Source organism: Panicum virgatum, unplaced genomic scaffold, assembly GCF_016808335.1.
Source record: "Panicum virgatum strain AP13 unplaced genomic scaffold, P.virgatum_v5 scaffold_3763, whole genome shotgun sequence".
NCBI lineage: Eukaryota > Viridiplantae > Streptophyta > Magnoliopsida > Poales > Poaceae > Panicum > Panicum virgatum.
Window position 1 is genome coordinate 40,415 of NW_024376339.1, and position 14,529 is coordinate 54,943.

The 14,529-nt window shown below is 45.7% G+C and overlaps 1 protein-coding gene across 2 annotated transcripts; it reads right to left on the bottom strand.

Annotated features, from left to right (window-relative positions):
- Positions 1–368: 368 nt before the first annotated feature.
- LOC120694152 lies at positions 369–6,070 on the bottom strand. Of its 2 annotated transcripts, none has more exons than XM_039977312.1 (4): positions 5,916–6,070; positions 2,961–3,401; positions 755–2,032; positions 369–676 (listed from the first exon to the last, which is right to left on the bottom strand). In XM_039977312.1, exons 1-4 carry the CDS (start codon positions 6,042–6,044, stop codon positions 617–619), a joined length of 1,908 nt encoding a protein of 635 aa, XP_039833246.1. In that variant the 5' UTR covers positions 6,045–6,070; the 3' UTR covers positions 369–616. The 2 variants fall into 2 exon arrangements, with proteins under 2 accessions (XP_039833246.1, XP_039833247.1); XM_039977313.1 differs by having other exon boundaries at positions 5,822–6,011.
- Positions 6,071–14,529: the final 8,459 nt, after the last annotated feature.

Consider the following 14,529-nt stretch of genomic DNA (forward strand, 5'->3'; position numbering starts at 1 on the left):
GAACGTACTGGTGTTCATATCGACTGACTTTATTATTTTTAGAGCCGAGTTCAGAGTTTTACGTGCACAACATAATTATATTGAGTCTCACAGCGTAGCACACTTCACCATATACATGGACGATAGTGTATGTATCTCTTATGCAACATATTGCTCCGACTTTATTTTGTTTGTTTCAGTGATGCGTAGGGTGTGACTTGCTGATCTTTTATTAAGTAATCTCTACCTCCTGTACGGGCCATCTGAAGCACATGTTTCAACACAATCTTGTAGGCATAAAATTTGCATTCGTCTGATTTTTAAAACTTTTTTATTGCATCTTTTCATATCGTACAGCTGGCGGATGGTGAGGATGACGCAGTGATCCATTCATTAGCTTCAGCTTTCTGCTGATGGCATCTTTATTAAAGGACGATAGTACAACTTAATTGGGAACTGATATATGGGGACTAATAACAAGAACAATTAGTAAGTACTAATGGGCGGGTGCTGCCCGCATGCATATTATTCTCGGGAGGGAGCCGGAGGCACTACTATGGCCTGGCTCATTTTTATTTGTACTGTGGCCACTCACAAGATTCCTCTGCTTTTGGCGGTGCGTCATGCATGCATGCGCCTACTCGTCCGGCCCGTGGGTGGAGGAGCTCTGCCACTGCTTGATCGCATGAATGGCGGCCTGCATATCCAAGACAAATAGAGATTGATCGGATTCATAGATAGATGTTGGTACAAACACAAAAAAATGTATACGTACCAGGTAAATGTCATGCTGCCTTGCGCGGCTTATCGCCCCATGCAGGACGTCAGTGAGATTGCCGGACTCGTCGTCTTGATGCTGATGGTCCAGCTGGAAAGCTGGTGGCACCTCGGCGTCCAGCTTGCACCACAGTTGGAATCGCTTGTTGATACCGTCCAAGAGCCCAATGGCGCGCTCGTAGACAGCTCGGTCTTCCGCTCCTTGTTCATATGCTTCCTTGAGCAGCAACTTCCTGCGGACCTTCTGCACCATCATCTCCATCACTGGCGTGCGGAACATGGCCTCCGCCGGTAAGCCTGTAGCCGTTGCGCGCTGCATCTCATGGCTCGACAGCCATGAGTAAATGCATCCAACACCCAAGCCCTTCCTGAGGATGCCCACCATTGCATTGACGTCCCTGTCAATGCTGCCCAGGTCAAGCAAGGACTTCGGGGTGGCTGCTTTCCAGGATTCATCAGATTGCTTGAACTCCATCCACTTCCTCTGCAGCATGTTGGCTGCAATGGACTGCAACACTGGGTCATCAACACCATCTTTCTCCTTGGCACCACCAGCATCCTTCTTCAAGGCCTTCAATTCCTGTAGGACGCCTAGGAGCAGGTCCACCACCTTGAACCGGACCATCTGCTGCAGGACCAAGGGGAATGGAGGGCATGGGTTTGCAGGAAGCGATGGATCCTGGGTCGTGTGAACCGCGACGGACACGGAGCAATTGTTAGTTGAGGTTGATGACTGCCCACCCGGCATATCCTTGTACGTGACCCTAGCAGTGATCCCACTCAAAGTGGTATAGTAGCCACGCTCCCAAGACCCAGCAGTGTAACTGAAGTAGATGACCAAGTCCTTCACCTCCCCAGCACACAGCATGCCAATTGAGATGCCTGATCCAGGAGCAGCCCGGCGTGTGTAGCCCCCGGAGTCGACCCTTGTTATCTCCAAGCTGCTTGACGTGATGTCGACGCAGGTGTCAAAGGCGACGATGGTCTTGAACCCGGCTAGGCAGACAGCCAGTGCCTCCATGATGTTCTTGTCGAGGTCTTTGTTGTCTGTGATTGAGGAATAGGTTCCATAGGATTCTTTGGCGATGTAGTGCAGCGCCTTTGGGTCAGCCTTGAACAAGCCCAAGGTGTGGACTGGGTACTTTCGGAGGAGGCCTCGGATGGGGTCAGTGGGGGCAAGACTCTCATGGCTCCACATGAATTGGCTCTTGTCTACACCATCTGAAATGAGGACGATGCAGCCTGCACGCGTCTTGTCAGCACGGTCATCCAGGAGCTGTAAGCATGGGTACATAAAAAATTATAAAACAATAAAAAGAGGAAAATATTTTGTAGCGAAGAAGAGTCTAACTAAGCTACAGTCTGATAATAATAGAAATTCGGAGTAACGACTACATGAATCAACTGTTTTATTTTTATGTAAATCCAAAAGTAAAATACCTAAATAAATGGAGTGTAGTTATAAGAAAAATTAATTAGAAAAACTCAGTGATCAAATTTCTGCATGCACTCTAAAATCTAAAATTAACAAAGTACGGAGTGCCTTCATATATATGAAGTGTAATATCTTCCTTAATAATAATAATTGGAATAAATATTTTGGCGGCTAACACTGTATAGCTAAAGATAGGAACAAAGCATAAATAAGAAAAATGTTAGAACGTGTCTACAACCACCAAATGCGTATGTATTCTGTTGAGCAGTTGAGGGCCCAGACAACTTTGGTCTCGGGAGTAAAATGATTACCTTGCACCTCTCATGGATAACCATTAACACGTAGCTAGCATTAGTAACCTTATTAAGTGCAATAAGCTATTGAAATATATTGTATATTTTGAGTTACTGGAAATCATATAGTCTAACAAGGATATGAATATAACAAAATGGAGTGATATTTGAGAAACAAAAAGCAAATTAAAGGAAAAAAGAGGTTGCTTGTTGTGCAAATTTGCAATTTGTAGGGACCGACTTGCTAGTTAACACTTATACATGAAAGTACAGCCGGAGTGCTATGCCTATGTTTATCCTCTCGTTGGGTTACATCCTAAATTAGTTTTGGCCGCGGGATATTACCATCTATTATTTGTTGTCATTTTTACTAGAAAGTATATATATGGAAATGTTATCAACTACTTAATTCTTATGTGCAAACCTAAATAAATTCATATTTGAAATAAAATTGAGTAGCTAAGCTCGCTACATACCTTCACAGCATGCTCCAAGCTTGGTTTAAAGGCAGTGTCGCCCTGAGTCACGAGCCCATCCACTTTTTTCTCAATAGCCATCCGACCACCGCCAGAAATTTCTAAAATGCCAGTAGTATGCTCTTTGATGACCTGATCGTTGAATGCTACGATGGCAAGGCGGTCATTGTCATCAAGCTGACTTATTATAAACTTCAGGGCATTTTTCAGCAAATCCATCTTTGATGGCGTCTCTTCTGACGATGATGCCATCCAGCTAATGCTGTGGCTAACATCAAGCAATGTAACTATGTCAATGGACCCATTGCTCTTCATAGACGAGGGTGCTTGGACACGCACCACTGCCGTCCCATTTAACCTTGCTCTGTGATAGTAGTCAACGAGAAGTATAGGGGGGTTCATGGCAGCATTCACTATGACCTTTTCTGAGGCCATCTTAACCTGCATTTGAATTTTAGAGTCAGAGAAGCCTTTGAAATTTACTACTACTCGCTTCAGTAAGGTAAACAAGCGATGTGTAGAATCGAACCTTTCCAACTTAGGATATATATTTTTGATCAACAATTTAATATATATGGCGGTGATGATGTATTAATTGAGTAAATAATGAACAAGGGGAGTTAATGTGCCAACAGACACCAGCCACGTGGGGAAAGAATTCTACTTTAACTCTGACACCAACTTAATTAATAACCATTTTATAAGGATGTACAAAGATGATGTGAGCAGACTGAAATTGTAAATCCTTCATAAAGATAGAACTTCAGTCAGCTAGAGAAACGCATTGCAACAGAATTTAGTGCCCAGATTACATTTGTTCATGGCAAAGTAAATTATTACATGCTGCAAGTTGCCAATTCAATCATAGTAAAAAAATAATCCCTTAAATTGGTGTTATTGAAAGAGCAATGCAAGCATCAACTATTCGAAGAAAACTTAACACGATTGTAAAAAACGAGATCAATGTAAAACATGAGGTGTAGGACTTTCAGCCTGGAGTTGCAAGAAGTTGTAGTCCAGATCCACTGCAAACATTTCTTCCACAGGGAATGAAAGAAGGATTAAATACAAACAGCACAATAATGAATGATGAACTAATAACACACCGCCCAGCCTAAAAGAACAACTTCGGGAGCCATCGGTGAGGCTTGCTCGTAAACACGCACTGCCCTCTCAAGTCTCCAGCCGGATGTTGTGTAGGTTTGGAGTTAAGCTGAGAAATTAGGCTTTTGGCTATATATATATATATATATATATATATATATATATATATATATATATATATATATATATATATATATATATATATATATATATATATATATATATATAGGTGCAGACCCTCCGTCGGTCTCGCCAACCAACTACAGGTCAATCCCGCCACTCACTAGGAAGCATGCATGCAGAGAATCTTTTATTGATTCGGATCAAGAAATGTAATATCTCTTAAACTGTAGCTTCAATTTCAGATCTGTTTGCATCAGGTTATTGAAAAAATATGCTTAATAAAACGAGATCCATGAAGACTATATTTGATGAACTTTTTTTTTCAAGTATGTAATTGCAATATCACTATACTAAGAGTTGTTAGCATAGCTACGTTACAATTGCAACTTGGCTAGCATAGCTAAGAGACTACATCACTATACTAATTGCAGTTGCAACTGAGAGACTACATCAATTGCAATTTGAAGAATAGGTCAATTGCAACTAGGCGGAATTAATTGCAACTGGGTGCGAACACATTGCAACTAGCCATGAGCCGGTTGCAACTCAGACCGACCTGGTTGCAACTGGACACGAATCAATTGCATCTCAGACCGGTGTCGATTGCAACTGGATACGAACTGGTTGCAACTCTGACAGATCCGATTGCAACTGACGTGTCCTGGTTGCAACTCGGACTGACCCGATTGCAAGTGGACGTGAACCGGTTGCAACTGGACACAATCCAGTTGCAACTAGAACGGTCATAGTAGTTGCAACTGAGAGGGTGGGTGCATTCTCTATACAGAATGCACCCAGGTGTATTATACCATAACTATATATACATATATATATATGTATATATATACATATCTATATATATGTATATATATACATATCTATCTATATATATACATACATATCTATATATACATATATATATGTATATATATATACATATATATATATATACACACACACATATACCCAGGTGCATAACGGAAACCTCGTACACTTTGGCTATGTTGGCGATCAAGGGCTCTGGGTTACATGGGTGTTGACAAGTCACATTGGTTTTGCCACGGAGCTTTGTTGAGGTTTTTGTTTATCATGCCAGTTCTCGTCCAGGTGCACGCGCTTCTTTTAGCATTGCACAAATTTGCACAGATACTTCTAATTTGGAGGATACGAATTTGTGAAAAGCATTAGAATGGCAAAATGATGCATTCAAATTTTCAGTTAGTGGTACATAGTTTTTTCTAGTATGGCATCTTGGCCACGATCTGCAGGCTCAAATTGCACATGTAGTACTTTGACGTGATTCTGACATGACTCGCTAGTAAATAAATGTGGCAATTGAATATATAGACACACTGAGAGCTGTACAGATTAATAAGATATGACCTGGGGGCCACTTAACTTGTCAGGTTTTAGTCCTAAAAAAAAGGGTGTTTTCCATCTCCTTAGTCCTTACCCCATCAATGTCGATATAAACTACGGGGTACCATATATTAAATAGGCTTGATGCAATCAAGTTTTGACTTTGGAACTGCGTTTTCTTTTGTAAGGGAAATATAAATTCTGCCCTGTATACTAACTAGCATGACATAGGTGTTAAATTGCCAAACATCTAAATATGTGACATCCAAATTCACCTTGGTGTGTGGAGTGCACTGATGGTGCTTCCTACTTAGAACCTCATGTACAGAGTTGGATGGAGAGGGTGACGGGCTGTATGTGCTTAATTACCAGACGGAGACGTCGATTTGGTGTATGTTGTTGCGGCGGGGGTGAGGTCGTTGCTGACTGGAGCCCTGACCCAATCCCTGGTATCTGTGGTGATGAGGAGGATGGAGAGCAGGGGACCGGTGCTGCCATTATATAGGGAGGTAGGTGATGTGAGCTCTAAGATTTCCGGAGGAATCATGGTGGAACTTCCGGCATCGGTGCAAAGCTCTCGCGGTCTCATGTTCACCGTACATTGTGGTGGAGCCAGTTTTGGAGAAAGAAAAGAGAATAAGTGAGCCTGATTCATTTCTTGTGGTCTGCTTCTTCTCTTGGCTGAAGGAAGGAGAATCCTGATTCATTTCTTGCGGCTTGTGTCCCCGCTCGGCTGAAAGGAGAAACCTAGCTTTTGAGTTGTAGGACAGCGTGGGTGGGTCGCTCTTATGTCCTGCCAAAGCCGGCGCCGAGTTTGTTGCCCAAAGTGCCAAGAGTGTCGCTCCTCGGCAACATAGAGTTACGTTTTCCCATGAATGCCAAGTGTGACTCCAGCTGTCATCAAAAAAATGTTGCCTTCCTAGGATAGGGGCATGACCTTTCCCTGTTGCTGGATGCCTGGATGTTCCGTATTGGTATTTAAGGGAGCTGATAAAGTTAGCATTGCAGGAGGATCACAGATTGTTTCCTCGGCACTGCCTGAATCGTGTGCGCGCGCCTCGGAGGCAAGAATAAAGTTTTTCATTCCTTGTGTGGGTGCCTTTGTAGGCTTGTGTCCCTAGCATATCATTTGCTTTCTAATGAAACAAGGAATTATGCCTACTAGAAGCTGAGGCGCGTCTATCTCTTCAACGCTCCCCTCTCTTTTCCCCGACCACCAAGAAAACTACGTAAGAAAAAACGCAAAGCAGACAACGTACCAGTGAAACAAGCCTGACTCCCGATCTGAGAAGTAAGTTCGGTGAGCAGCCCCAAATCATAAACAAAACGAGGAAACCCCACTATGTAAGAAACGCCCTAAGGTGACGGGTATCATCGTGCTAAGATGTCCGTCACCTGTCACTAATGACTACTCAAAAGTGACGGGCTAAAGCCTGTTATCTATGTCATCACAAAGGTGACAGGTATTAGTATTAGTCCGTCACCTATGTCATCACAAATGCGATTTTTTGCGCGAATATGCGCGCATGCGATTTTTCCCACCCTTACCAGAATTTGAACCCACAACCTTAGCCTCGCGCGTACCCCCCACCACTAGGCTACACCATCACATGTGACCAATAATGAGATATTTTTCTTTTGTCATCACTTTCAAATGTCTTATATAACCCATTTCACAACTATAACGGTCGGGACCTACAACTTTCATATATACTATTTTTCCATCTGAGGTCATTTGAAAATTTTGAAAATTTGAAATTCAAAACTTAAACCATGTATTTGGGTGCGAAAACAACATCAACTGAAAAAAAAATCAACTACAAAGTTGTAGATCTGGTTGAGACCTACAACTTTTGTATAGACTATTTTTTAATCTGAGACCATTTGAACTTTTCAAAAATGGCGTGTTCAAATATTATAAAAAGTAACAAAAATGATGCACTTTGATATTGCCCATGTCATCACAAAGGTGATGATGCGCTTTGATGTTGCCCATCACCTTTGACTTGTCAAAACCCGTCACCTATACTAACCTTATAGGCAATGTGCTTTAATATTGCCTGTCACCTATATGAAACTTATTGATGACGGGCTATAAATATGGCCCGTCACCTATAATAAAAGTGACGTGATTTGATGTTGCACGTCATCTATATCATAACAAAGGTGATGGGCAACGTTTTAGAGAGACCCCCAAGGGGGGTCAAAGGTGACATGCATCATCTTCGTGCGTCACCCATATAACAAAGGTGACGCACGACAACAATGCGTCACTTTTGTGTGCGTCACCTTAGAACGTTTCTTACATAGTGCCCATCGCCGACTACCAAGGAGATCAGGATGGCACTTAGCCTCCCCAGGTGAGAAACGAGCAGACCATGATCCGAACATGCCATAGCTGGTACGAAATAATACAAACCTCCCCCAAAAAGAGTCGCATGTTGCAACAGCTTGTGACCCTGACAGATAGAACCCAAACTAAACCGAGAAAATTTCTGATCAGAGCACTAAAGCAGCGCGTACGGCGCTACAATCGCAGCATTAGAACAGAACGAAGAAAGAAACACAAATATTTTTTTCCCATGCCCGCAGTCACCGGCCCCATATTTCCACCATGTCTTGCAGTTTGAATAGTAACATTTGTACATCCAACGCAGCTAATGATGCGTAATTCAGTGGAACTATCTGCTTTCTACTCGCATGTCTTTATCAGGTCCTACCACATCCATCCAGGTAGTCTCACCAGACTCTACACAGATACACAGGAGAGGTAACTCCAACAAAAGCAGCGTTTGACTATTTGAAAGTTCATAAAAGGTGGTGACACAATGCACGCTGAACTCCGGATAGCTGAGACTATCTGAAACACCACGACTAAGATAGCAATAGCACGTGACGGCAGTTGCACGTAGTGTGGAGATACGTTCGTGACCACTCCAGCACAGTGACAGGCAACACGACGACTTCTTCCGGATGATTGTACAAAAACAGGGATCCGCCATGGCGATTGGACCCTGTGGCTGCTCGGGCTGTAAGAGGTCGATCTCTAGCTTTATTCCAATAATAAATTTACAAACATGAATTGAGTCATCCCCTACACGAGAGAGTAGATTGGCGCGAGCAATTATGGGTACAGATCACGATGACTTAATTAAGATAGAAGAAGGCCAAGAACCCTCCGGCGATAGTGACGAGGCCATGGTCCAGAACACCGCGGCCACCACCGGCGGCATCAGCAGCGCCACCTTGGTACAAATTTGTGAAAAGGTTTAGAATGGAAAAATAATGCATTCAAATTTCCAGGTAGTGGTACATAGTTTTTTAAAGTTTGGCATCTTGGCCACGATCTGCAGGCTCAAATTGCACCATGTACGGTGCATTCGTACAAAAAAAGTTACACTGGGGCCAGTTTCAGAAAGAGAAGAGAGAACAAGTGAGCCTGATTCATTTCTTGTGGTCTGCTTCTTCTCTTGTCGTTGGAAGGAAGAAGAATCCTGATTCGTTTCTTGCAGCTCGTGTCTTCGCTCGGTTGAATGGAGAGACCTAGCTACATAGTTGCTAGTGGAGCTAGTAAGGCTATATACAGAGATCCTAGCTAGGATCGAACCCAACTTCTGGAGGCAGGGGCGGAGGTCCTTTTCTTCTTTTAGAAAGAAAGAGAAACCTATTCGTTTCTTGTGGCCTGTTTCCTCATTCGGCTGCAAGGTCCTTCCTCGTGGTGCCTTCTTCTGTGGATCCACTCGCTTAGATAGTCCTCGCAGTGAGCCTTGTCATAAACGGTTACAGAAGAGGGCCGCGGAGATGTTGCTCAGCTGAGTTTTTTTTTTTTGAAATCGTTGCGCACAGAGTGAAAACCGAGAAATCGAGGCTTCTGTCGAATTCAAGTCTGCGTTTCAGAATTAACTGAACCTCGACATCCTCTCTTGAACTTCTGAAGTTCCTTTGCACTTCTCAACTTCCTGAAGCTGCAGACTTGCCATTTACGTAGTATTAGTTGCGGATAGTTTACAATCACAGGGATCTGGGAAATATTTAGATAGCCAGAAGTACGTACTGAAAAAGATACGTTTTGCTACAGATCAGTAAACTCGAAAACTGTCCCAAATATGGAAAATTTCATGTTGCATCGACAAGTTTTCTGAATTCTAGCACTTCGGGCCCCAACTAAACAAGGGTAGTATTAAAGAGAGTCTCAAACTACAGTTTGGGCAACTCTGATCAGGTTAGTTACGTTGAGGAGTAGTTCATCGTGCAGAGAAATTGTGGTGAGACAAACATAGAGTTTGCCTTGGCTTGCGCACACCGTGATATGAATTGAGAAGTCACTAGTGAAGAGCGGTATGTATTTTATAGCATACATGTTTCTGGGGAAAGGAATCATACTCTTTAGTTTCTTGATTTTATAAACAAACAAGGGAATAATATTTGTTCCAGGCTGTCATTGCAACCTAAAGTACTAGTGTAAACCCCAAGTAGGATAATGCAGGGATGACCACATTGGAGGCACAAAAGTAGAATTGACATTAACACATCAAATTAAAAATATGTAAGAGAATGACCTGTCCAAGAAAACAAAGAAACGTAGAAGGCCAAGAAAACAGAATAACCTTACTGGTGCTAGAGTTGGCCCACCATAAAGCTTATTCTTTTTACCATTATCAATATGATGCAGCTCAATTCCCCCTTGATTGAGAATCACTGACTTGAAATCCTTTATTTTGTGATGGAGTTGAAGCACCCGCTCTTGGTTCCGCACCAGATACAGCAAAAATGACGCACACTTTTAAAACAATATCTCTTTCATGAACCAATTTTGTCCTCAATAATTAACATTTTTCCTAGCACCACAAGAACCAGCAAGTTTCCCCTGGTGGTTAATTAAACAGCCAAACATCATGCATGTATTAATCACATCTCCACCAGCTAAACACACTTGAAGAACACTAAGAGACGGTGACCTCAAAACAATAAGAAATATATTCCTTTGTTTAGCATAGCTATTGCCATCCATATTTCAATTTTGCTCACTAACATTGACACAAATGCACGAAGGAACACATGGCTACTATCCGGACCATCCTCCTTCCTGGACCAAAGGAAGAGGCTCGACTCAATCACGGTGGCGAATCCCAGTCCACTAGTGGCCGTGACCACAATGTGATGCCCGTGAACTGCACGTAGGGGTGGTAAAGGGCCCAAAAATTTAGCCTAGAGAATTCAAGGGCTGGGCCTTAAAAGGGCCGGGCTCTAATACTATACAATTTTAAACTAAAAAATGTAAGAGTTATGTTGGGCTATGAAGAGGCCACTAGGGCCATGGCCCATTACCACCCCTAGCTGAGGCTGCAGCGAGAGGACATCGAGGAGGACGACGTCATCATGGTGGGAGTCAAGCGGGAGGTAGTCGGTACAGCTATCGTCCGGGGGCAAGGCGGTGGTGGGAATGAATCGAGCGGGCGCCCGGTGGTAGTAGACGAAGCCTAGGAGGGGCCGCGTGCGGCGGTGGTGCTCGCAGAACTGGTGGTGGAAGCTGGGGTCGGAGACGGTGTGGCGCCAGCCCTTGCAGACCAGCGCGGCGTGGAGGAGGCGCTCGGGCTCGTCCGGCGGGAAGCAGAGGAGGACCTCCTTGATGAGGTCATCCACCAGCGGCTACGCCTTAGCCCGTCGCCGGCAGAGCTCGCTAGGGTGTCGTGTGTCGGTGGAAATGAGGCTAGCTACCTTGTCTGGATGAACCAGGTGGAGGGGCACCTTTGCCTGCTAGGTGGGGCCAGGGACACAGCTGCCGTGGAAAATTAACTACACAAGTTCCACTATCAGCGAAAGCTGAATAACAATTGCAATTCACCTATCAGACTTGATTCAACTAAATTCGGGGGCACCTCTTCCGGCTAGGTAGGACCAGGGCTGCAGCAGCAATGGAAAATGAACTACACAAGTTAATTGATGTGCATGGCGCTGCGAAGGGTGAGTGGTGGTGGCACGCGCAAGGGAGAAGAGAGGGGCGGAGGCGGCTCACCAAGGGGGAGGATGCGGTGAGGCGGAGCTGAGGAAGCATGCGGCTGTGGCATCCCGAAAATCCATTAAAATTAAATCGCGCGCTAGTTTATTTATTTCCAAAATTATTTCATCGTTGAGCTCATTTAATCCCCTCCCTAAATTTTGTTCCGCTGTCCTGACATCCAATTTCCACCGTCGTTCCTTTTTCCGCTGACCGTAATTCCCTCTCTTTCCTCGCTGCTGTCCCTTCCCGCGCCGCTCGACCGCCGGTCGGCCACGCGCGACCGATTGCCGCGGACGGCGCCGACGCGTCTCCTCTTTTTCTCTTTTTCCCTCCCCTTTTTCTTTTTCTTTTTCCTCTTTTCTCATTTTCTTTTCTCCATTTCCTCCTCTCTCTGCTCCCGAGCGCCACCCGACCCCGACCAGCCCTGCTCCCCCACCCCGCTGCAGCCTTCCCGCCGCACGCCGGCCCGCCCCCCTCTCCTTACTGTGTGACGACTTCCACACAGCACTGGCGACCTTGACACACCACCGCCGCCTGCCACACGCAGTCGCCCAGCACTACGCCGTGCCGCCCCACGCCGTGCCCCCACCCTGCTCGCAGCACTGCAACCAAGCTCGCCAGCCCCGCTGCCTCGTAACACGCATCGTCAACTCCGCCGTCATCTCAGCAACACCGCGCTGCACGCCGACGCCTGCCTCGTTGCTGCCGCTTCAACGCCGCCATCGCCTCAGCTACAAGCTTGCCGATGTTCGTGTTGACGCCGAGCGGCCGCAGCCACAGTCGCCGGGATTGAAGGCGCCACCGGCCGAGCTCGACCTCTCCGCCTATAAAAGGCACCCCAGACCGCCCTCCATCTCCATCCCAAGCTCGCCGAACCACCTAACCACGCCGCTCGTCTTCCTCCTCGCTCTAATTCCGCCTCCTCTGTTTTCCCCCAAAAGTAGAGCACTCTCGTCGATCTCCTCCGCGAGGCCATCGCAGCTCGGTTGCTTCGACGGTGAGCACCCCCATACCCTCCTCTACCTCACCCAAGCCGCGCCTAACCCTCTCGTTGCCCGAGCAGCTCCCCTCGAGCTCGCAGGCCGCCATCCATGGCCGCCCGTGGCACCCTCCTTGTTCAGCAGCAACCCCCGTTCGGAAGCCCCAAGATCGAACCCCCTCTCCCTCCTCTCTCTCTCTAGGCGTGCCCTCAGTTTTGAAAATGGTGGCCGGAATCACCCACGACGAAGCTCCAGTGAGCTTCGGCCGCCTCCCATGGCGGAGCAGAGGAAACACGACCTGTTGTCGTGGTGCCTCGCTGCTTTATTCCTGCCTCCCTCTCCTAAGCTGAGGTAGCCCATGGCCCACACGCAAGGTTGCTGGCCCAAAGCTACTAAAAGCACCAAGTCACGCAGCATTTGAACCACCTCTCCTATTTTATATTATTTTATTTTTCGAAATTATTCCACAGCCAACAATGCAAGCACAGTATTTCCTCCATCCGAACTCCGATTCCATTGATTCTTTCCCCTAAGTTCCTATAAAATCATATACTACCCACTCATCCTATTTACGACTCTCCTTAACTACGGTTTAGCCTTTAAACGCCTCCTTAACCTATCATTTCATGCGCCAAATAATATCAGATCAATCTGAAACTTTACGACGCCTCTTGTGTCATAGTTTTGGCCATGCCATTAGAAAATCGCTCAACAATATTACTCCGAACTCCATATCTTAATTATTTCCGATTCGAGCTCAACGATAAAACTATTTTTCCTTTTTTCTTGATTGTGTGTTTGTTTGTATGCGTCGTAGATCACGGTGTGAATGAAGGAGAGCCCGTTGACGAGCAGTACTGCGAGCCGGTGAACGAGGACCAGTTCCGCGACTCCGAGCCCGAAGGACAGGACCTCCCCGAAGGCTACGAAGACGGCCATTTGGTGTGCTCGTGCCTGTGTGGCAGGGCAAGGAAGGGAGATATCCATCTTGTCACAGCTAAGGACCGAGTTGGTGTGTCATCTCACCTAACTCCACTATCGTGCAAACCACTCGACCGTTGAATGGGCAACGGCTTAGCATAAACCCCACTAGTTGATGTGATAGCCATCAGGAGGGCTGAGAGCAACGGGTGACCAAGGAGAAGGGATAGGCTCAGTGTGACTTATACCCCGGTTATACCTCAGAGATTGGTCGATGACCCCTTGGTAAATCCCGTGATGGCGAATCAGGTCTAGCTAAGGTGGGTAATGGCTATGTCGGGATCTACACCGACACTACAGTGCTCGTGTTGTGGTACCCGCTTGTGGGTAAGGTTGCACACCTCTGCAGAGTTAAAAGCTATTCGAATAGCCGTGCCCACGGTATTGGGCGAGTTACGGTGTGGTCACATAACTAGTATTTCTTCGGGTTTGGCTAGCGTGAGTTGTTTTGGATTTGTGTCCGGCAGTTGTGCCGTGTGCTACGACGGACGGGGAGTCCGGTAGCAGTTTAAAACCTAAACTCCGTGATTTTTAATACAAAACTGGTTTCAGAAATGTTTTCTGCTAAATGAACCCCTGCATAAAATTGAGCTTTCTGCAAATTAAATCGTAACCTTCTCCTTGTTTTACCCGTGCATGTTATTCTGATATAACCCCCTCCGTGGGTGTGGTTGGACTTGCTGAGTACGTTTGTACTCACCACATTCTTACTTTTTACAGAAGAAGACCCAGACTTCATACCAGATGACGCCGAGTAGGGTTATCGTCCTGCACCCAACCTTGCCTGTGGAACCGGCCCTGTTCGAGATGATTTCGCTGATGCAGTACTCTGAGCCCGAGCTACATCCCATGTGGGTCGCGCTCTAGTGTTATGTCGTAGCTTGTTTACTTATTATTATTATTATCTGTATCGAGTGTCCTCCTCGGAGGTTTGTATGGTAATGAACCATTTGATGTAATAAATATGGCATTAGCCCCCTGGGACTGATGTTTGTATCACATTTAAGTTCTCTCTTATGAG